At 44.0% G+C, this 24,995-nt stretch overlaps 1 protein-coding gene across 1 annotated transcript in view; it reads right to left on the minus strand.

Moving 5' to 3' along the window:
- The window catches only part of ATIC (5-aminoimidazole-4-carboxamide ribonucleotide formyltransferase/IMP cyclohydrolase), a 51,442-nt gene that overhangs the window by 6,590 nt on the left and 19,857 nt on the right, over nt 1-24,995 (minus strand). Inside the window, exons 4-13 of the mRNA XM_068124173.2 lie at nt 23,032-23,098; nt 22,014-22,102; nt 21,505-21,656; nt 18,870-19,026; nt 18,645-18,770; nt 18,339-18,443; nt 13,935-14,020; nt 8,124-8,213; nt 7,908-8,033; nt 5,124-5,216 (exon numbers count right to left, since the gene is read on the minus strand). Of these exons, the coding sequence (XP_067980274.1) occupies nt 5,124-5,216; nt 7,908-8,033; nt 8,124-8,213; nt 13,935-14,020; nt 18,339-18,443; nt 18,645-18,770; nt 18,870-19,026; nt 21,505-21,656; nt 22,014-22,102; nt 23,032-23,098 (1,091 nt within the window). The remainder of the gene's footprint in view (nt 1-5,123; nt 5,217-7,907; nt 8,034-8,123; nt 8,214-13,934; nt 14,021-18,338; nt 18,444-18,644; nt 18,771-18,869; nt 19,027-21,504; nt 21,657-22,013; nt 22,103-23,031; nt 23,099-24,995) is intronic.

Below are 24,995 nucleotides of genomic sequence, written 5' to 3' on the forward strand. Positions count from 1 at the left end.
TGTTTTTACGAATGCCTAAAACTTTTACTTGGTTTTCGGCCTCGATGCTGCATAAGCCGTGATAGATTTTTACAAATAAATGGTTCTATAATAATATTTTCAAGCAAATATGATGCATTTCATTACGTGCTTGAAATTAAAAGCTCTTCGAGACTGAAAACCGAAGTTACAGATCGAACTGCGGTCCAATTATATTTTCATATTCCCAGGGAAAATCTGAAGAGTTTATTTAAAGTGAGTTAACTCTCTTCCAAATACGACAACAAACAACAACAGGCATTTTAAGGCCATTTTGTCTGCCAGAGCGGGGGTGAGCCCTGCGGGCCCCATGACAATCTTCTCCATTTTACCTTGTTTTCTACATCTCCCCTTGTTGACCCCCTTGCCCGCATTTCTTCTTCCATCACCTTTAGCTAAGTCTTTCTCGGCCTTCCCAGTCCTCTACTTCCTACTACATTCATTTCCATCACTCTTCTCAACCAGTCACTTTCATCCTTCCTCAACACATGACCAAACCATCTCAACCTGTTTCTCTTCACAGCATCAATCACAGGCTCTATTCCCATCATCTTTCGCAATTCATTATTTGTCTTCCTCTCTCTCAACGATACTCCGCACATCCGTCGAACCATTCGCATTTCCACACTTTCCAGCCTTCGTTGCTGCTCTACGTTCATTACCCATGTCTCGCTCCCGTAAATCATAACACTTCTCACACATGCACCATACACCTTTCCCTTCAGCTTCCCAGTTCTTTACACCTCAGCACATGGTTTACCACTTGCCATCACCTTCGTTTTTTCCTATATTCACCTTCAGACCTTTTGTCTCCATACATTCCTTCCACTTGTTCATCTTCTCCTTCAGTCCATCCATACTTTCCGCAATCAACACCAGATCATCTGCATACAACAACTCCCATGGTAAACCCTCCTTCACGTTCTGAGCCAGCACCTCCATCACAGCTACAAATAGTAGAGGACTTAGTACAGACCCCTGATGCACTCCCACCTTCACCTCAAACTCACCACTGTTCCCGTCCTTCGTCCTTACAGCTGTGTGCGCTCTCTCGTACATTGCCATCACTACTCTGATCAACCATTCCTCCACTCCTAACTTCCTCAATGCCCGTGTCACGACTTCGCATGGAACCCCATCGAATGCTTTCTCCAGATCAACAAACCCAAGGAACAACTTCTTCCTCTTCTCCATGTACTTCTCCTGCAACTGACTTACAATAAAAAGTGCGTCTGTCGTTCCTCTTCCTGGCATAAATCCAAACTGCATTTTGTTGATATTCACTCACTTTCTTCCTTATCCTCCTCTCCAACACCCTTTCCAATACCTTCATTCCATGCTCCAATAACTTCATCGCTCAATACGAGCCATAGTCCAGAGGGTCACCTTTCCCCTTGTATAGAGGGACGAGTGTACTCGGTTCCCAATCCACTGGAATGCGGCCTTCTTTCACCACCAGATTACAGATCTCTGTCATTCTCTTCACACCCCAAATTCCCGCTGCCTTCAACATATCTCCCACAACTCCCGTCGGCCCTCCTGCTTTTCTACTCTTCATTGCTTTTATCGCTTCCTCAACTTCCTTCTCAGTTATCTTCTCTGCTGGTCCTAAAACTGGGTGACTCTCTATGTTGCCATCCCATTCATTCTCTGTATTCAACAGCATTTCCATATATCTCTTCCATCTTCCTTTAATTCCATCTGAGTCCACAACGATTTATCCCACTTCATCCATCCTTCAAGCAACTCACCCCCCATCACACCACACCTCTCTTTCGCTATCTGCTTTGCAATCCTGAATACCGCTCTCTGACCCTCTTCCAAATCTAAGCGTTCTCCGAACATTTTCCTGCATGCCTCCTGCGCCTTTGCTACCTCTTTCTTTGCAGCCTTCTTGGCTGCCTTATAACTTTCATGATCTGCCTTTTCTGCCCCCGTACCCTTCACCTTCTGCCACTCCTTGAACTTCTTTCTCTTCTCATCAATCCTCTTTCCAACTTCATCATCCCAACACCATGTTTCCGTGTGCCTCGGTGATCCTTTAGACCATCCACGTACCTCACCAACGGCTCCCAACAGACTATCTTTCAAGCTCAACCACATCATCCTCGACCATACTCGGCCTCTCTTTTAATGCCTCCCTCACTGTCACCTCTTTCAACCTCCACACCTTCATTCTCGGTTGGTACTTCACCCGCCGAGCTCTTCTCGCACCTTTCACCCTTATGTCGCAGACAACCAGGTGGTGCTGTGAAACAGCCTCCTCCCCCGGGATCACCTTTGTGTCCCGGAGGTGCCCCCTATCTCGCCTACGCACCATCAGGTAATCAACGGTTGTCGTCGACCCACCTGACATGTATGTAACAAGCTTATTATCCTCTTTCTGGAACCGAGTATGACAAATCAACAAACCAGCTCCATCAGCAAACTCCAAAATCCTTTCACCTTCTCCATTCCTCACACCATATCGGTAACCCCTATGAACTCCCTCAAAACCGTCCATACTCCTTCCCACATGTCCATTTAGGTCTCCTCCTACCACAGCAACTTCCTTGTCTTTCACGTTTTCCATCAGCTTCTCTATCACACACCAGAACTTGTCCTTCTCTTCATCGCTCCGACCAACCTGCGGAGGAAAGCCTGAGATGACGTTCACCAAAAGCTTTCCAATAATCATTTTCACCATCAACCTTTCACTCACTCCAGTCACACTCACCACACTGTCTACAAACTCCTCAGAAAACAGGACACCAACATCATTCACGCCTTCTGGGTACCCTTGCCACACAAACTCGTATTTCTGTCCCTGCCTACCCTTCACCATTCTCACACCACTTCCCTTCCATCTCGTCTCCTGCACACAACATATGTCCACTCTTCTTCTGACCAATACTTCCACCACTTCTCCTGATCTCCCTGTCATTGTCCTTACATTCCATGTCCCAAACCTCAGAAACCGATCTCCACGTGGGGCATCAGACGTTTCGCCGTCATAAATCGAGTGATTTGCACCCTCGCTTCGATCGGGTTCCCCACCTTGATTTTTGACGAGAGTGAGTGAGGTCCCCTACGGGGTACTTCGGGCTGTACCCTGCCCATATGTAGTCGTAATTGTCATGGTTCTCTTTTTGAGGCAATGTTTTTATGGCCGGATGCCCTTCCTGACGCCAACCCTTTTCGTCGCCTTTTACGACACGCAGGGATGCGGTGCACCTATTTTAAACCGGGGTACACACCAGGTTTTCTTATAATACTTCTGTGTATTATAATAATATTATAAATATTCTCTACAATTCTCTTATAATAATATCTCTTCCAAATACTGTATATATTTAAACAATACTTCGAAAAACTTTGCACGTAATAAATTGAATACGTGGATGATGAAATACAATATTTGTCATTCTTCTTTTTGATTTACTCATTGATCATTGCTGTGTTCTTTAGTTATATGAAATGTTTGTTGCTGGAGAAATGGGACTTATGAAGAAGAAGAAAAGAAAAAGAAGAAGAAAGAAAAAGAAGAAAAAAAGAAAAAGAAGAAGAAAGAAGAAGAAAGGAAAAAGAAAGAAGAAGAAAAGGAAAAATAAAAAGGAAAAAAGGAGAAAAAGAAGAAAAAAATAAAAATAAAAGGTGAATCGACCAGTGATTATACGGTTGGGGGAAGTGGGTTTTTTTTAATTTATTTACTTTTAGTGAGATTGAAAGTGACAAAATACAACAGATTACCGAGTTAGTTCTTTATTGATGGGTAATGACAAGAAGGTTCCGAGTAATAAAACTTCAAACACGGTGATTGTGGTGACACTATATTAAATATGTAATGATCGATGTAAGAATTATCTTTCACCTTTATCTATCTATAATTCCAGTAATCTCTGTGTGTATGTTTGTATGTTTGTATGTTTGTATGTTTGTATGTCTGTGACCGCTGTTTCTCGACAACCACGGGTCCGATATACTTTAAACTTGCCAGGTATATTGCTGGGGACCCGAGGATGTGCCTTTTCAAGGTTTGAAATTAATCGGACAAGTAGTTACCGAGCTATGGCGATTTAGCCGTTCGCCGTTCGCTTTGGCGTTGCGAATGGACCAAACCATTTCATGTAAATAGAGGGGGGGGGGGGGTTCTGTGGTCGTTGCGAATGGACCAAACCATTTCATGTAAATAGAGGGGGGGGATTGTCACTGTACTCGCAAGCCGTTCGCCGTTCGCTTTGGCGTTGCGAATGGACCAAAACATTTCATGGACCAAACCATTTCATGTAAATAGAGGGGGGGGGGGATTGTCACCGTACTCGCACCCACGTACCCACGTACGGGCATTGCACCCACGTACGGGCATGCCCTAGTCTATCTATAATTCCAGTAATCTCTGTGTGTATGTTTGTATGTTTGTATGTTTGTATGTTTGTATGTCTGTGACCGCTGTTTCTCGACAACCACGGGTCCGATATACTTTAAACTTGCCAGGTATATTGCTGGGGACCCGAGGATGTGCCTTTTCAAGGTTTCATATTAATCGGACAAGTAGTTACCGAGCTATGTCCAAAAAAAGATTCAACCAATCAGAGAGCAGCGAGCTATCACGTGTGCCGAACGTGGCGAACAGACTCTGCCTCGGACGGCACATTTGAGAGCGTATTCATTTATTTCACGTTGGAAAACTATGTTGCCGTTAAACTATGTTTTAAAACTAATTAAAACTACTATCTATAATTCCACGGGTCCGATAAAAAACACCGTACTCGCAAGCCGTTCGCTTTGGACCAAACCATTTCATGTAAATAGAGGGGGGGGATATAATTTTAGATATATATATAGTACGGGCATGCCCTAGTAAGCATAATAAGGAGAGGGCAGAAGGAAAGGGGGGGGGGGGGGAGGGGAGCATTTTAGTAGCCGTTTAGAATGCATCTGGTCTGGTGCAATGTGGAGAGGCGGAGTGGAGGTGGGGAAGGGAGACTGGGGAGGACGGGGGTGGAGGGAGATAATTTAAATGCCATTTGGATTGTATCTGGTCTGTCATAATGTGGGGAGAGAGGGAGGGGGGAGGGGAGAGAGAAGAGGGGGGTGTGGTTCCTTGTGTAGTTCAAATGGCATACCTGTCCATTCTTAGCATAACACACGGAGTTTGACTGCGTGTATTTCACCGCAATCGTGGCCACCGTCAAATCTCGAATTGCTTCTTGTGAAAGCTGGAGGAACAAAATACCAATGTTTAGTCGACATCAAATCATAGACTACCTGTTTATACAACCATAACGATTAGTGCTGTCAAGGCTTGGAGCATTTACACATTAACAGGTGTGGTTTCATTTCCTCGGAGTACTTGTGTGCACACTTACTATTGATGATCAACCCCATTCATTTGTGACGTTTCGTATAAAATACAAAAAGATACGGAATTTTACACAAAATGAAAATTCACCAAAGCAGTTAAATTGAGGTCGACAGGTTTACTACAATCATAAAAATAGGACCACAGGTCCTGAAGCTCACCTGGATCAGGAGCAAGTCATTCAAACAAAACAAACTCCCACAGACCCTGATATTTTTAACGCTGTGAACAAACTTTGCTAAATCATGGGCGATGAAGGTTGTGATCAGGTTTCATTGAAATAGTGTGTGTAGTTTCGGAGAAGAGAGCACATACTTATTTTGGAGGGGTCAAACCACCCTTCCCCATAGACCTCCTTAATGTGCGCAGATTTCGATGCGGTTAATACACCTTCGTTAGGCATCAGATATGAAGCTTGTGGCCAAGTTTCACCAAAATTGTGTGTGTAGTTGGAGAGATAATGACTGAAGTGTTTGCAGAGTCACTCACTCACTGACACTGCTCTGCATAAGCTCGCCAGACTAAAGTCCAGTTGAGCTAATAATTAATGTTGGTTTTTATAAATGTGACACTTTGTAAAAAACGAAAGGAATATTCCAAATTCTATGTTCTTCGAGTGGGTGTAATATATACACTCTCCACCAAAATCAAAACGAACATGGAGAACATTTAATGGAATTGCTGAGGGAATGGTTCCAGCATTCATTCCAAGTGCCTTTTTGACACGAGGAATGTGTCGGACACCCGGGTGCAAGTTTGCACGTAATGTCATTTTGTTGTGCAATAATCGTTCAACAAATGTAACTCGTGTACCCTCAGGCTTTTGGAGGCTCCGAGAGGCATTCTGAGCAAATATGGAAAAAATTCTTCCCAAGACAAGCATGGGGGATCATTGAAAACAAGCGTTACGCCTCGGTCCCCCGTCGTTGAAGTGATGCGAGTTGACAAAGTGGAAGACGCAAGGCGGCCATCTTGGATTTTGACGTGGCGACCCAATTTTCAATAGTGTTCTCCCTTATGCCTAGATACACGCACACACCAGATTAGAAGTTGGTACTTCGCTTATTTTGCAAGATATTCCTCTCACAAGGTTTCAGACATACACGGCGTCAGACATACATGGCGGCGGCCATCTTGGATTTTGACGTGGGTTGCACCCACACACCAGATTAGAAGTTGGTACTTCGCTTATTTTTCAAGATATTCCGCTCACAAGGTTCAGATATACATGGCGGCGGCCATCTTGGATTTTGACATGGCGACTCAATTTTCAATAGTGTTCTCCCTTATGCGTAGATACACCCACACACCAGATTAGAAGTTGGTACTTCGCTTATTTTGCAAGATATTCCTCTCACAAGGTTTCAGACATACATGGCATCAGACATACATGGCGGCGGCCATCTTGGATTTTGACGTGGGTCGCACCCACACACCAAATTAGAATTCGGTCCTTCGCTTACGCACGCACGGACGCACGGGAAAACCATAGTCCACCTTTCGCACCGCGGTGCGACGGGGGACAATAACACACCGATTACCTTATTGTCCCCCGTCGCACCGCGGAGCGAAAGGTGGACTATGGTTTTCCCCTCCGTCCCAGCTGGGTCTGAGAGGCCGAGAAGGGGGAGGAGCCGGGGCAGGCTGGAAGTGTGTGAGAGGAGCTCTCAGAGAGTGAGGAGAATCAAGGTGTGTGAGGGAAATGGTGGCCCTCACAGCGTTTTGTGAAGAGAGCTGAAGGAGTTGTGAGGATAATTGGAAGGAGTAGAGTTTTGAGGAGGCCATCCTGCCCACCTGCCTTGGTCCCTTGCGCAGTCTTCGTCCTACCCGATTGCCTGTCATCGTCCTGCCCGAATCCTCGTCACCTTTTTGTCGTCGAGCTGTCACCTCACGTTGCCCATCTCAACCCCAGCTCCGTGCCCATCTTCCCGCTCCCACACCAGAGATATGTCGCCCAATTTTGTCCACCCCACCCAGTCTGTGAATGTGACTGGAGAGGCACCTTAGTTTTTAATAGGATTTATTTCACCCTTGTCTAGCTCATTGTATATAGTTATAATTGATTGTATTTTCCCTGCTTGTCGGTTGTTCGGGAATAAACCCGTTTGGTTTATTTAAAGCTTCAGGGTCGTCGTGATTCTTGACACGAGTTGAGCCGTTGATGCTTCACCATTATTGTGAGCCTCGCCGAGTTTGAAATCATGGGTTATCATGGGCATAGTGTGGCTTTACATCAGCTGCAAGAGAGAAATTACAAATTAGTGAGAAACCTGTGGTCGCCCAAGACTTGGACAGGAAGCAAAACAAAAAACAACCAAAATCAAAAGACAAATTATTGGACACATTGAATGTCACCTCACAATGGAATTTCTCCAGAAATTACAGGAAAGCATTCCAAAACAGATGCCTGCTGATTTTCTTTAATAAAACACACCTTGATTAATCAGTGTCAAGATTGATTACGAGTGTGAAAAATTGACTGTGAGCGTCACAAGAGCATCGGCAACTGAACGAGTCACCGCAACAGTCGATCAACATGTACGTTTACCTTGTGTGAAGTGACAACATTCACAAACGTGGAGCTGTCTATGACAGCGTCATTCCGCTTCTGCTGAAGCATCAGGCCGAACAGGGTCTTTGTTTCCATGGGAGGAGGTTTGTAGGTTTCATCGACCTACACACACACACACACACACCCATCACTACGACAAGAACAATGTTAAACTGACCACCGAACACAATCAAACCACTGATCAAAACGTACTTGCAAAATGCAGTAAGCACCGCTTTTCTTCTTCGACAAGAGTTCCAAAGCCTCTTTCTCGTAGCACGGAGCGATGATTCCGTCAGACACCTGAAGCACAGCAACCCTTCAGAACGGATACCACAAAGGTGGGTTTGCACCACCATCGCTACTTGGCGCACTGCACCTGGCAGCTGTGAAAGGCTATTTCTTGCAAATTTATTATTTACAAAATCCAAAATTTTCAAGTATATTCGTCGGTTGCGTTTGTTATTCTTTCTGTTTGTCTGTTTGTCTGTTTGTCACCGACCTACAGGTTCCAATTCTAAACCGATCGTCACGAAACTTCAAGTTGTCGAGGTCGTCACAATTGAGAAGCCTATTGATTTTGAGGTCAAAGGTCATCTAGAGGTCGAATTTCTAAAATCGCCATTTTTCCTCGGATTGACTTGAAAATTGAATAGCATTTGTGTAGTGCGTCATTAAATTGGAAAACCAACTATTTTGAGGTCAAAGGTGAACTCAAGGTCAAGCTTCTAAAATCATCATTTTTCATCTGAAAAATCGTCACTTTTCATCCAATTGACCCAAGCTTTGATCAAGATCGTCAATTTTAATCTTGATGAAATGGCCAATTTGTTGCATCAATGGAAACCATTTCGGGGGGGGGGCGGATTTTGCAAGCATCGTGCTCTCCATGACGTCTTCTTGTTACTTGAAAAATCAAAGATTTTCAGTGAGGCACTATGCAAATGCTGTTCAATTTTCAAGTCAATCAGATGAAATCAAAGATTTTTCAAGTATATTGGTCGTTTGCGTTTGTTATTCTGTCTGTTTGTTCGTTTGTCACCGGCCTACAGTTCACAATTCGAAACCGATTGCCATGAAGCTTCACCAAGTTGTGGAGGTCTCACAATTGAGAAGCCTATTGATTTTGAGGTCAAAGGTCATCTGGAGGTCAAATGTCTAAAATTGCCAATTTTCATCCGATTGACTTGAAAATTGAACAGCATTTGCATAGTGCCTCACTGAATTGGGTAACAAACTATTCTTAAGGTCAAAGGCCAACTCAAGGTTAAACTTCTAAAATCATCATTTTTAATCTGAAAAATCGTCACTTTACATCCCATTGACCCGAGCTTTGATCAAGATCGTCAATTTTAATCTTGATGAAATGGCCAATTTGATGTATCCATGGCAACATTTTATTTGGGAGGGGGTGGATTTTGCAAGTGTCGTGCTCTGCATGACATCTTCTCGTTTTATTATTTTTTTAGCTGTAGGCCATGTGCAACAGGTGGAAATAGCACCTGGAAATCTGTTTTCGTTTCATGTTTGAGGTGCAACTTAAAATTTTGCATATGTAAAGACAACTATATGGTGGACTCTGGGTATAAAGTTCTGCATGAAATATCCGTACAACATGGCGCTGTGGGGTGTTGGTTTCCTCCTTGGGTCCAAAAAGCTGCTTTTTGGCAATTCAGCAATTTTTAAGGACCATATCTCCAGCACCACTAATACATGGGCTATTGTACATGGTGATATTGAAGACTGGATAACATACTGTTATGAATTTTGGGGTAGACATATATAGATTTAGGTAGATCTGAATAGGTATCATGCTTCGTCTGTCGTGATAGGGAACCTCACCTGTAATAAGTTCTGTGTTTAGCCCGGTTTGTCGGATCAAGTGTATATCTATGATCATACAAGGATGTTCGTGTGTTAAATAGTTCTAGGGACTAAGATAATTCCCCTGTGTGTCAGACCTGGTGATCATACCTGTGTCCCTTATAGCAATGCACTCTTGTAGACATTAGATAGGCCCTTAGTGAACACACTAATTAAATCCCCCCCCTTACAATGACTGACCATAAGAACTGACCAGAAAAACTAAGGCAGCGGCCAGGCAGTACGCCACCATGGCGACAAACATCGTGCAAGGCAGGCAATAGCCATGCTCAGGAGGGCTCTTGATTGACAGGAGGGCTCTTGATTGACAGGGGGGTGGGGGGGGGGGGGGACATAGTACTCAGGAACACAAAGTAAAATACAGCATTGCTGATTGAGATATCAGTACTCCACGATTTTGGCCTAAATAAAGCAGAAATCAAGAAAATGACCAAATACCAACACCTCAAGAATGAAGTGAAAAGATCCTGGAAGCTGAAGAGCACCGGAATTGTACCAGTGATAATTGGGGCTACAGGAATGATAAAGAAGAACGTTAGAGATTTTAAAAACCATCCCTGGGAGCATTACCACAAATGAACTACAGTTGGAGGCTGTACGGAGCTCAGTGACAATCCTGAAAAGAGCCCTTGGAACAAAATTCTGAGGACAACAAAACTTCACAACTTAACCCATGAATCACAATCCTTCATCGAAACTTGAGTCCTGGAAGGATTCTGTCCCACCTTCAAAAACCCAAATTATGGAGATAACCAACCACACACATACAAAAAATATATACACACAAATACATTATATATATATATACATATATATATATATTGTTGCGGATCTCCCGAAGCCCATTCCACGTTACAAGGGGGGGATTAAACCCCTTTTTTCCCCCTGGGTCTTCGTGTCCACGAGGCCGAATCGCCACTTCCGCAGCAAGTGTGAAAAAGGGTATCGGGTCGATGCCGCACGTACCTTTAACCCACGCTGCCACGAAAGCGGGGACCGGACCTCGCACGAGAGCCACGCTTAATCGAGTACGCCTGAGCGGTATGCGTATCACGTGACTCGTGCCGTTACTTTTATGGAACCCGATTCGAGCGGTTCTATTCGTACCATGCGAGGCCAATGGATGGAAGGGACGGGAACGATCAAATTGAAGAGGAAGAACACGATTTATTTACACAATGTACAATGATTCGCAGAGACACAGAGCAGGGACTTAACCAAGGTTAACTTATCCCCAGACACAGGGCCCACTCACGCACACGGGGAGAAGAAGAGAAGAAGTTCGCGTGCCAAACGCGCTTTGCCGTTGGCCGCTCCGGGACAGCTCGCTCGGCGTGGCCCTCTGGCGGTCACGGCACATATGCAGGAGAAGGCAGGCAGGAGGAAATCGCGCGTTTGTAACCCAGAACGGTCGTCTTCTCGAACGCGCGATTAATACAGCGCAGAGCGCAGGGCACGTGGCACGGGGCAAGTTCGTGTACAATCACGATAACCGGCAATGCGATTGACTCGTTCTCTTGCGCGTTCTCTCTCTCTCTCTGACTCAATCAATGCCTCGACCCGAACTCCGACTGAGAACTCCGAACTCCGAACTCCGAACTCCGAACTCCGAACTCCGAACTCCGAACTCCGAACTCCGAACTCCGAACTCTCAACTGAGAACTGAACTCATGGGCTGCGCGACTCTCAATAACTCGGGTGGGGGCTCGGAGCAGGGTTTTATGGTTCCACCCCGGCCTTACTCGAATGTTCCAAGCCCCACCTCTCATCGCCGTGGTTAGCCACTCCCCTCGAGCCCCGATTGGCGGCTCGTCGCTTACCGGCCACTCCCACTGCAGCTCCTCCCTTCGGCCTGGCCAGACTTGTTCAGGCCTGCCACGTGGCATTTCAGCGCCAAAAGAGCGCTACTCACGGGCCTGCTCAACGCAAAACTAACACAGGAAAGGACTACACTTACATTCACGAAGAAATAACTGAACTATCATGAGGCTTCATGTTGTGGTGCATCTACCTACGAGGGGGATTAGCCTTTATTCCAAAACCGTAACTATATATATATATATACACACAACAGGATACACACACACACACACGCACACACACACACACACGCACACATCATATTAACCAGCCATTAAATGGAGTCAGTTTTCCTGTTTGAACAATGATATTAGTTTGTAATAGCTTCACTTCCCCTTCCCCTTTATAACCCCCACTCCCTTCTCCCACACCCCCCCCCCCCCCCACCCACCCCACTCCCCAATGTAGCATCTAGTCATCACTCCAGCGCGATTCTGCCATTCCATGAGGCTGTTCAGCTTGTGCAGCAGTTAAGTTCAGCGACACCCCACGTGTCTAGTCTTCAAAGGGTGAAACAACAGGATTTTAAAGAAATATGAAAAGGGAAGTACAGAGTAAGACGACTCCTTACAAGGGGGTTTGGGGACAAGCCTCTCCAGAAAATTTTGAAAGATCAACGTCAAAATATATATTTTGTTGATGCTGTCCAGAATGTAACTAAAAACTAAGAAAGTGGTATTTGGGGGAAGAATTTTTTTATTTCTCCAGGACATCCATCCAGTGCTGGGAAGTATATTTTCAGATGGTTTTGTTATCATACACAAGTGAATATTGAATACCACATACCTTGTTAATTACAATAGTTTGGAAGAATTATTCTAAAAATGATGATTAAATAGGTCCAAAGATTCCAAATATTCTTTTTTATTGTCTTGAGTTGCAATAAAAAAAAATAGTAAAACTATTAATTTTATTTGCATTGAAAACTAGTTATGTCCCTGTGGCCTCCCTCCTCCCCCAGTGAAACCAAGTGGAAAACCCTGACTGATTTAACCAACAATACTCATTCTCTCTGGGAGCAATATATGGTGACAATACACCCTCCCTCCAGCAGGGGTTCATTGTTAAACCATTTGCACTATCCTCATTGTACAGGTGAAAATCGTAAGTAATGTTTTCATTCTCATCAGGAGGTGGAGGGGAGGATTATTTTGTACACGTGACCTGACCCTTGGTACCCACAGCATGTATACAAAATTTAGTGGAGATCGGCCATTCCGGTTTTTTTTCCTGTCATTTTTAGACATATAAACAGAGAGAATTGCTTTATCTATAACTACAAATATTGATCTGTCTGTCTGTGTGTTGCCTACACACTCCTACACCTCTGGATAGATTTGGACCAAATTTGGCAAAGAGGTAAAAGATTGTACCGGCCAGGTTTTAGCGGGGTTCGCGGCTTTCGGCCACCAGGATAAATGATGGAGTATACTTCGTCACTGTTAGTTGGTTTGAATAGCGCAACCTTTGGTGAAGTCGAGCTCCACAGGATATATTGAATATCCCCAGACAACTGCCTGACTGTCATCCTCTGTGGTTTATTCTCAACACCACCAAGTCAAGCTTTTCCCGCAACATGGGACGGATACTTGTGATACAATGCAATATTGATAAATGTTGCTACATGTTAATAATCTACATTACAAGCTGAAGTACAGGTACCAGCATCACATCTATCTATAATTCCAGTAATCTGTGTGTGTGTGTGTGTATGTGTGTGTGTATGTCTGTGTGTCTGTGACCGCTGTTTCTCGACAACCACGGGTCCGATATACTTGAAACTTGCCAGGTATATTGCTGGGGACCTGAGGATGTGCCTTTTCAAGGTTTCATATTAATCGGAGAAGTAGTTACCGAGCTATGGCGATTTATTTACCAAACTCCGCAAGCCGTTCGCTTTGGACCAAACCATTTCATGTAAATAGAGGGGGGGGATTGTCACCGTACTCGCAAGCCGTTCGCTTTGGCTTTGCGAATGGACCAAACCATTTCATGTAAATAGAGGGGGGGGGATTGTCACCGTACTCGCAAGCCGTTCGCTTTGGCTTTGCGAATGGACCAAACCATTTCATGTAAATAGAGGGGGGGTATATAATTTTAGATATATATATAGTACGGGCATGCCCTAGTACCTAAAACACCAATAAGGATAGATTACATCTATACCTATTGGAATGGTTCAGTTTTAATGCATCGATCATATACTTTGCTGAAATGGGTTGTTCCGATTTAGGTTTGCCAAAACACACATAGCAAGGAAACCTGAAAACAAGGTCATACCTCTCGAGAAATTATCCTCGCTGCAGAAACGTCACACTTATCAGAAAGAGCAACAAAGTCACCAAATGAGGACATGCGATCAGCACCTACAAGAGAAACGACATCAGCTCCACCACAGAAAAAACAATACGTCAGCAACATCTCTGTACAATGGTCCATTAACACATTCATATGGACCTTATGCACACCAGACGATTTGGGAACTGAGAAACGAGTTGGCTTTAGTGGTGGCCTGAACTTCGTTGCGAGAAAGGTCAAAAGGTCTCGTAAGTCATTTTGTGCGGCTATGCCAGACGTGACTTAATCTCATTAATTACACCAGATCTCCACCGGCTCCACGCACACACCTACTGATCCCAGTTCACTTGAATGTTTCCATTTTATTCCCATCATTAGCATTTTTCACATATCAGATCCTGATAGAGTGAGGGCCAGGGTTGAATAGTCTTCTCATGAAGTTGTGTCGCTAAGCATCGGCAGACAGGTGGAACAATGCATGGAATGAACAGAACATTAGCATACCTCAATCAACGATCTGTTTCTTCCATCCAATGAGGGTTCAGTGTACCTTTTTGCAATCATTTTATCCTTCCCATGCATTATTGATTTTAATGGAATATGTGTATACCAAATGTAAAATGCTCTGCACTTACCTCCAGCACCTAAGGTGGCCGGGTGTGTGTGTGTGTGGTGTATGGTGTGTGGTGTATGGTGTGGGGTGTATGGTGTGTGGTGTATGGTGTGTGGTGTATGGTGTGTGGTGTATGGTGTGTGGTGTATGGTGTGTGGTGTGTGGTGTGTGGGGGTGTGTGTGTGTGTGTGTGTGTGTGTGTGTGTGTGTGTACAGGATATCTCAAAAAGCTGGGGATGGATTCAGACTAAACTTTGTTGTCGAGTTGGATAGATGCCAAGAACAAGCCAACTCGATTTTGGTTAAGGTCTGGATGCAGATACGGCCTACCAGTGGGATACACAATGGAAACTGTTCAGCCTGCCGGAGGTACGCACTCCACCGAGTGCCGTTATAGTTAACCTCCCTCGCAGGAGGAGAGGGTATTGCATTCGGGTCCGTTTGTCCGTTTGTCCGCACAGAATAAATATGACTCTCGGCAACCGTTGGTCCGATTGACAGGAAATTTCCACCATAGGTGCAACTCCGCCTGTATCATTTTTAATGATAATTATGACATCATAGGTCACGTGGTATGGGCGCCATCTTGGAAAAAACCCCAAAAAAATTGCACCTTTATATCTCTAAAAGTGCTGCATAGAAAAAATTGAGACATGGCTCATTGGCTCATTGTAAAGAACTCTCAGGAGTCTGGGGAATGAAATATGTTAATGATGATGTAATAATTCGAAAAGTACAAAACTTCATCCGATCAAGATGAAATTTCTTGAGCGTCATCTTGGGATAAATTGGTGGAAAAAAAAAAAAAAATGACGTCATCGGTCACGTGGTTCAGCCGCCAGATTTGTTTTTAACACAAAAGCCTTAAAAACCACTGAAAACATCCTGCCGATGGTCTGCAATCTCCGATTGCTCTTTTTTGTTTACATCTGTGCCGTTGTGGCAAAAAAACATCGCAAACAACTCCCGGTGTTTTATCTGTTCCATTAGCTTTTTAACCACCTTCAAGCAGTACAATGGACCCAAGTGTTTGTATAATCCACACAAATTGCCAAAATGTGCGAGTATGTTTTCATCCCTCTGCACAATATTGTCCACATGGATACATGCCGAAATCAGAGGAAAATTCTAAGAACCATAGATTTTGGCCTACAAGTCTAAGTGGGGTATAAATCGAATTGGTTTATTTCCCTATTTTTCTTTCCTTCATTCATCGATAAGTTGATTTGGAGTACACGACGAAGCAAAATTGTCAGTCAGAACAATAGAGGTGTTAATTCCTCCCCGACACTCAATGCATCACTAGCTACGGAACTTCCAGGGTAATATTATTTGAACTACTTTGTGGGATCGGATAAATTATGAATGTAAATAGGTCCCTCCAACCTATCCTCAATGTTCGTCCACCTAGCTTTGCAGCTTTGATTGGAATCTTTGGTAGTCTGCGACGTATCCTTCACTTTACGCCAGTCCCGAATACGATTCACATATTGATGGGATAATATTGCATGCATCAGTGAGAAGTTAACGTTTAATTGCTGGCTCAATCGACAAACGCTCCAGACAATGATTTGTGCACAGTACAGTGTACAAAAATTTTACGTTAAAATTTTCAAGTACTCTTTCCTTCGAAACGCAAGATTAGTCTTCGTACAAATGTTCCTATTTCTCCAGCACTCTAATCGCACCATCACACGGCACCTCAGCGACAACTTCCTCCAATCCAGATTCATCCCGTAGCTGTTTGATTGGCGATTTCTCGATTCCAGATTCACCACGTGACTCACCCAAAAGCCCAATCGGGGCGAGGGGAGCGCTGTTTCGCTCCAGCCTGACATCCCATTTACCTTCCCAGCCCACCTGAGATATGAAGGCCTGCCTCTCCCTCCCTGAAACCCCTTCACTCCACACCTGCACCTCTCCCACCCCGATAAGTAATATCGGTGCTACATTTTAGCAAGTAACCCTGCAACTCCATGTAATTGTCCGTTTGTAAAATTAATTTGTGTTCTTTATAGATTTATTTAATATTCGTCTCTAATACGTGGTTAAAGTTACATTCGGGTGTCCGAAAATGTGCCCTGGGAACGAATCTCCCATTATAGCACTACGTCCATGGGAATATCTCATCTGCTCAACGTCGTTATGCTCCATCCAACATTGCACTTTGTAGGAACGCATCCATGACGTTAAGTGGAAACTTACTATAGTTTGTTTCACATTAACAATTGTACAATTTATGTCAGAAAATATCACACTTTGCAATTTTCTTTCATTTGTGCAAATCAGTGTCTCAAAACATCAATAAGTCGATTCTGAGTAGAAGTCGAGGCTCAAACTTCCAGGAAAAGAAGTATCAACTTCTACGCTGAAAAATATGGTAGTTCGTGTTTGCACAACAACGTCATGCTTGGATTACTGCAAATCACTGTTGGCAGATTTACTTGACACTTCTCTGGAGACCTTATAGCACATCTATTTATATAAAGCAGTAAAGTATGTTTGTTTGTTTGTTTGTCCTCTTATAACTCGAGAACTACTCATCGCAGAGCAAAACCAAAGGCATATTCGGAATCAGTACGTCTCAGAGCAACTACAGCACACCTTAAAATTTAAAAAAACTTCGCGTTTTTAAATTATGACGTCATCAGCGTATTTCGGAACGTTAATTTTTGAACTTAATATTCGGAAATTCCCAGAGAAACTTCGTAACGTTAATTTTTCAACTTCATCCGATTGACATGGGACCAACGGCATGTGACAGACAGTGAAACATACATGCTACATTTATTTGACGACAATGACTTCCGACTTCCGGGTTCTGAATGCGGGACCAATGCCATTTGACAGGGAATAAAAAATAAATGCGACATTCAATTGACGACAATGACTTCCGACTTGACTCCCCCCTCCCCCTCCCACTCCCCCCCTCCCCTTTCCCCCTCCCCCTCCCCCACCCCCTTTTCCCCCCTCACCCTCCACCCCTCCCCCTCACCCTCCCCATCCCCCCCTCTTCCCATCCCCCCCCTCTCCCTCACCCCTCTTCTCCCCTCCCCCCCTCTTCGCCCCTCCCCACCCTCTCCTCCCCTCCCCCCCCCCGTTCCCCTCCCCTTCCCCCTCCTCTCCACCGCCCGGCAATGCCGGGTACTTCTGCTAGTCCAGAATATGGCTGCCAGGTTCATAATTCAACCTCAGGAATTTGATCAAATCACTGCAACCGTGAAAACTCTTCACTGGACCTTTGTACATGTAGATTTTACATTTTCGCTGATCTTTTAAATCCAAACTGATTGGTAAAACCCTAATCTTTCATCTAATCACAACTTACACACCTGCAAGCTGCACTCTAACGACAGAAATCTCCTGCTAGTTCCTCGAGGATGAACGTGATCCGGTATTCAGATTTTCTCCTCAACCGTGGCACACTCTGTCTTCAACAGCTCACTCAACTGAACTATCAGGTTTATAAATTAATGATAAAATCCCATTTTTTAAAAATCATTTATTTTTCCCAATTTTCACATCTCTTCTCTTTCCTCTTCCTTCTTTGTGAATCACTGAGTTTTACTTTGGAATGAAACGTGCTAAGTAAGAAAGTGATTGAAATGCATCCAAACAAGCCAATATGCATCCCCTGAAAGTATTTGTACCCTGTATCAACAAAACAACAACAACACCACCAACAATGCACAAGTAATAAAAACAACTTTGAGAATAACAGAAAACACAGGTTCTGTACCTTGAAGACCCACAACAACGAATGAAGCCCATACCTCGAGCACGTGCATAAGCCGTGGCCAAATCTGAGAGCTCTCCCAAATCGTGCACCATGCAGGCACGGGCCTCATCGTCACTCAGCGGTACCGCCACCGCCGCTCCTGAGTGCAATACAGTCACTCACGATTGCATCATCATAATCAGGACAAAATGTACAACTGGCAAAGAGAAGTGCATTATAGTTTAATCAAAAGAGTCACAGATAGTGTTTCAAATAGGGGAAGGGCAGATGAAAATAAAAGAAAATGGGTAAACGTGGCTTACTGCGGGCAATGCTTCTCTCTCATTGTCCAGCAAAATACCTGCAGGGCTGACATGTTTGAATGAAGCAGCAGCAGGAAGAGCAAGAGCTGCCTTCATTTCTGACACCAGTTGCCAGGCATTTAGGGCATCGCAAAGGTTTATGAAACCAGGAGATCCATTCAGCACTGCAGCAGATTCATGGGCAGGTTTTCCTCGATATATCAAGGGTTCAGTAACAGGAATACAAATAGAAGGATATATTGTCAAGTGTGCACCACACATACCACACAGAGGCAGCTTTGGCTGCAGGCAGTAGAGCTGTGCAGGGCACTGGTGTGGGTTCATGCCATAACGGAGCGGCAGCTGGCTCGTGCCACGGCCGTACTCTTTGCGAAAGTAGTCCGCAATGGCGTCATCATACTGGGCAGTGTGTGTAAAGATCTGAAAGAGAAACACCCACAATGGCTGAGGCGGAAACACAAATCCTTTCTTTCTGCATTCTTTGCAGTCATAAATTTCATTCAGATAATTATTTTTAAGCAGAAAACATGTCACTGGAGGTTGTTAGCATGCGCTTTGTAAAATAACAGGCAAACAAGCAAGTTAAGAGCAACTGGAAATAACATGCATAAAAGAAGCTTCTGGAAACATTTCTAACAAAAAATATATATAAATAAAAATCACAATTAAAGCAAATAAATAATCTGGAAAATGAACAAGCTGGAACGAGGACTAGAAAAGAGGAGAGAGAATGAAAAACCTCAAGATGATAATCTCATGAGAGCGAAGTGTACGGAGATATGTTGACGGGAACTGCAGAAGTTTTGTGTGGAAGGACATCAAGAAAGAGTACATCATCGATTTGGGGCAGAAATCAGGTATGGTGGGTGTAGGAAGTAGCGAAGGCAATTGGGGAAAAGATTGGAAGAGGATAGAGAAACATCAAGGATAGAGGAGGCAAGACCAGATGCAGGGCTGATGCACTTGCATGGACAAAATGTGAAAGAAGCAAGGAGAGCTGTGGATAAGGCGAGGAATTATGTGGCAGAGGTGTACAACAAGTTGGAAGAGGATGGTGGTAAGATAAGGATTTATAAATTGCCTCATGACAGGGATGATGATAGTGAGGACGTGAAGGGGGAAAGGGAGGACGATGGTTAAGGATGGAAGCGGGAGGCCAGTGACAAAGAGGGGGCAGTATTGAAGGTATGGGAATGATATTTTAAGGAGCTGTTGAACCGGGGAGGAAGCAACAACGAGCTGCTGCTTCCGTTTGATGTAGAGGGGAAAGTGGATTTAGTGGAGATCACGGAGGAGGAGGTGAGGACAGCAGTAAAGAGGATGAAGCAGAAAAGAGTGCTAGGCATCAACGAGGTGTGTACAGATGTGAAAGTTGCTGGGAGCGAGGTCCAAGTCAGTTGGCGGCACTCGGCGGTCCCGTTATGCGAGCTTGTGTGGCCTACCACTTCACGGCTGAGCTGTTGTTGCTCCGAAACGTTTCCACTTCACAATAACAGCACTTAATTGACCGGGGCAGCTCTAGAAGGGCAGAAATTTGACGAACTGAATTGTTGGAAAGGTGGCATCCTTTGACGGTGCCACGTTGAAAGTCACTGAGCTCTTCAGTTCGGCCCATTCTACTGCCAATGTTTGTCTATGGAGATTGCATGGCTGTGTGCTTCATTATATATACCTGTCAGCAATGGGTGTGGTTGAAATAGCTAAATCCACTAATTAGAAGGGGTGTCCACATACTTTTGGGCATATAGTGCATGTATGAGGGAACAAAGGTCATGACCTGAAGGAGGTCTCTCCATGAACTGCACAATCTGGGTACCTTATCATTGCCCATAAAACAACACTGCAGTGAACATTGTTTTGGGAAGCAAAAGCAGTCTGAACTAGAGCGGCACTCAACCAAGCGCATACCTCCACCAGGCTGAACAGTTTACTTTTTTGTTATCCCACTGACAGGCTGGATCTGGGTCCAGACCTGAACCAAAATCGAATTGGCTCGTTCTTGTCGCCTACCAAACTCATCTAGAGTTTCGTCCAAATCTATCCATAAATTTTTGATATCCTGCTCCGCATCGTTTTTGGCCCGATCTCCCTCCCAATGGTGAAGAATCACTTAAAAAATTAAATAATTCTCATATCCAAATCCATCGTCAGGTCTTCACCAAAATCTAATCAATTATTCCTCGTCACACACACAACCTGTCCACCAAATTTAGTTCAAATCTGTCCACAACTTTGAGATATCCTGTTCACAGACAGACAAACTACAGGGGTGAAAACATAACCTCCATCCACCTTTGGTGGCAGAGATAAATACATCAAGAAAATTGAAAGGGAAAGTTTCGGTTACTTGTGTGATGCCAACCTACCTATGCTCTGGAAACGGTGGCACTGACAGAGAGACAACAACAGAGGCTGCATGTTTTTTGAAAACAATTGGGTGAGGAGGATTATGGGAGTGAAGAGGGTGGATATAAGGAAGATGGATGAACTGAACGAGGAGACTGGATGAACTGCAGATGAGCTTGATGGGGAGATTGGTAAAAAGCCGGTTGGTCACTCGGTGTGGATGGGGGAAGAGAAAATGGCAAAGAGAGCGGATAGGTTGAGGGAGCAAGGTAGGAGGAAAAGAGGTAGACTGAGGTCGAGATGGGGAGATATCAATAAGGTGGAGGTGGTTAGAGTGGAGAGAGATGGCTGAGGACAGGGGGAAGTGGAGTATTGTGGTCGAGGCAGGGCAGCAGCTTAGTACCGCTGGGACCTCACCTCACCCCTTACAAAAGGAAGACAAGGAGAAGTGTTAGAACCTACAGATTATAATCCTAGTGTGGAGGAATCCTATAGAATACTCAAATCTGCCTCCTTCCCACCCCATCCCCATTAAAAAGGTACAAAGAAAACCTTCAGCGCTAAAGACTGGCGGGTGCTCAGCAAGGTGTCCTTTTGGGGTGAGGCCTCCATTTCATCTGCAATCCACTTGTAATCCGCAGGGTCACACACCACAGTCACACGCTTGTGGTTTTTCGCTGCAGCTCGAAGCAACGTCACACCACCTGTGTGCAAATATCACCGGTCATGTATGCTCAAGCGAGGCCCGTCCTGTGTTATTCACACAAGTGTAATCATTAACATTCCAAATGAAGACACACACATCAGTGTGCTAATGGTTGGGGTTTCATTCAAGCAGCCTTTATGATGAATGAACAAATCATCTTTAACCCAGAAGCAACAACACACAAAATGGAAAAATAAAATAAAACTTTAAATAGCCGAATTTGCTTGAAAGAAACTTAAATTGCTGCAATGAAACCACCACAATTAAAATGCTGCCCCGTCTCGACCTCGACCACAACTAGTCCCATTAGGTCTCAATCAGCATGTCATTCATTGATCCACCCCCACTTGCGCACCAATATCAATCTGCTCCACAGCCTCAGCTAACGTGACGTTTTCAGACGAGACGGTATCCTGGAACTGGTACAGGTTGCAAACCACGACTCTGCACACAGTAAATGCATCACAGGTTCTACAGGAACCATTCATTCCATGGTACAAACAACAATCTTACACTTCAAATATTCATAAATCAACAACGGTACCAAAATACACAATTTGGTGTCTGGCTGTCTGACCACGATACATTCGGTCGTTACTTATGCAATCTCAACCAAACTTGACAGGAAGAATTAAGGGTCACATGATGGAGGTTGTAGCGACTTAATTTCCCCCCCTCCCCCCCAAGGAGTTTTTCTTGACCAATTGCGCAACATCGCTTTTCACTTCGCACATGGGGTAAAGAAAAGTTAGCTCATCATGCAACATGAACTGCTGTCGTCATGTGGACCCCAAAGGGGGTGGGCATGCTAAAAGGGTCCAGGGGAATGTTCCCCCAGAAAAGTTTTGAAAACATACTGTGAATAACTGCACTGCATTCTAGTGTATCTTTTTTAAACCAAAATTTAGATTACAGAAAGAAAGAAAGAAAAAAAAAACATTGAAAGTACGTGTACGACTTTGTTAGCACACACATTGCAGTAAAAATAAATAAATAAATGAAACAGGCTTGGATATATCATTTCCAAGATGAGAGCGAATGCTATTTTGTAAAGCCAATGCAATCACCAGGAATGTTTAATTCCTTCATCAATATTCCTAACTAGTGAATAACTTTTCTGCATGGACGGGATACTTAAGCCAGAATTGAAGTGTTACAACTTGTAATATCCCCTCCACCGGGAGCATCGCTATACCATACATATTTAAACAGAGAAAAATGGGATCCTCCCCCCATGCTGAACCCCCGGGACAATAATTCTCTCCCCCCTCCCCTCCTTCTCTTGCACACTCAGAGTACAACCATCAACAGGGTACAACCAAAGCCCAACAAATGCTGATGTGAAGTTCTTGTGATAAATAGAGGAAAATTACCTGATCATCTGAAAGTCGTGTTTCACGATATCAGCTTCATCCTCAGCGTTGGCCCTTGCAAGAATACCTGGGGAAATGGAGGAGGGTGTGTGGGAAATGGAGGAGGGTGTGTGGGAAATGGAGGAGGGTGTGTGGGAAATGGAGGAGGGTGTGCGGGAAATGGAGGAGGGTGTGTGGGAAATGGAGGAGGGTGTGTGGGAAATGGAGGAGGGTGTGCAGGAAATGGAGGAGGGTGTGCGGGAAATGGAGGAGGGTGTGTGGGAAATGGAGGAGGGTGTGCGGGAAAGGGGGACACAAGCCAATCCACCAAAAAGGTGGTCAAAATCACTTGTGTCGTAAAAGGTGGATATGTGTGTATGCGAGCCGTGCTTCCACTCACAAACCCACTTTCACAGCCTGGTAATTCTTCTAAGAAGCGTCACACACAAGTTATACAATTACGGGTTTCTGGTGCAAAGCACTTTTGGGACACTTTACCAATAATTACTGGTTTCTAAGACTTTTGTCATTTTTCTACAATTTCCAAAGGCAGAATTGAAAAGTATCAAAATTCTTTCCTTTCGCATTGCCCATTTTCACAATTTGTTTGTTATCCTCCTTAAATAAATAAATTTCCATGATTATCAAATTACACATGCAATGAGCAATTGAGCTTTTGGGTAAAATTGGTCAGGAAATCACTCTCACTTATTTTCACTTCATTCATTCATTACCCTCGCCAGAGGAGAGGGTATTGCATTTGAGTCCGTTTGTTACTTGCCGGAAAATATTCCGGCAAGCATGTTGATCGGTTGGTTTGTCTGTCTGTCTGTCTGTAGCACTACGTCTACACCGTTGCACGTAGAATCGCCAAACTTTACACACACATTTGTCTTGCCCTGGAATAGACCGTGCCCAATTGATGACGTCATCGGTCACGTGATTCGGCCGCCATCTTGGAAAAACCGAAAAACTTGTCACCTCTATATCTCCAAAAGAGCTGAATAGAAAAAATTGAGACATGACTCATTGTAAAGAACTCTCCATGGGGAATAAAATATGTTAATGATGATGTAATCGGTCACGTGGTTCGGCCGCCATCTTGGAAAAACGGAAAAATTTGCACCTCTATCTCTGAAAGTGCTGAATAGAAAAAATTGAGACATGGCTCATTGTAAAGAACTCTCCATGGGGAATAAAATATGTTAATGATGATGTAATCGGTCACGTGGTTCGGCCGCCATCTTGGAAAAACGGAAAAATTTGCACCTCTATCTCTGAAAGTGCTGAATAGAAAAAATTGAGACATGGCTCATTGTAAATAACTCTCCATGGGGAATAAAATATGTTAATGATGGTCATAGGTGCCTCCATTATGGCGTCATAATTCGACAAGTACAAAACTTCATCCGATCAAGATGAAATTTCTTGAGCATCAAGGAATAAATTAGTTTAGAAAACAAATAATGATGACGTCAGTCACGTGGTTCGGCCACCATATTTGTCCAAAATGGCCGCTAAAAAAGTACATTCCAGCAAGTCCTCGGTCTCTGACCGATTTTTCATTTGTCTGTTTGTTTGTCCGCACAGAATAAATATGATTTTCTATGCAACCGTTGGTCGGATTGACAGGAAATTTTCACCAAAGGTGCAACTCCACCTGTAGAATTTTTTGTGATAATTATGACGTCATAGGTCACGTGGTTCGGCCGCCACCTTGGAAAAATCGAAAAACTTTGCACCTCTATATCTTGGAAAGCACTGAATAGAAAAAATTGAGATATGGCGCATTGTAAAGAACTCTCCATGGGGAATAAAATATGTTAATGCTGATGTCATAGGTGCCTCCATTATGACATCATAATTCGACAAGTACAAAACTTCATCCTATCAAGATAAAATTTCTTGTGTCATGTAGGCATAAATTGGTGGAGAAAAAAAAAAATAATGATGACTTCATCGGTCACGTGGTTCGGCCGCCATAC

The sequence above is a fragment of the Myxine glutinosa genome, chromosome 8 (assembly GCF_964187855.1).
Source record: "Myxine glutinosa chromosome 8, kmMyxGlut1.1, whole genome shotgun sequence".
NCBI lineage: Eukaryota > Metazoa > Chordata > Myxini > Myxiniformes > Myxinidae > Myxine > Myxine glutinosa.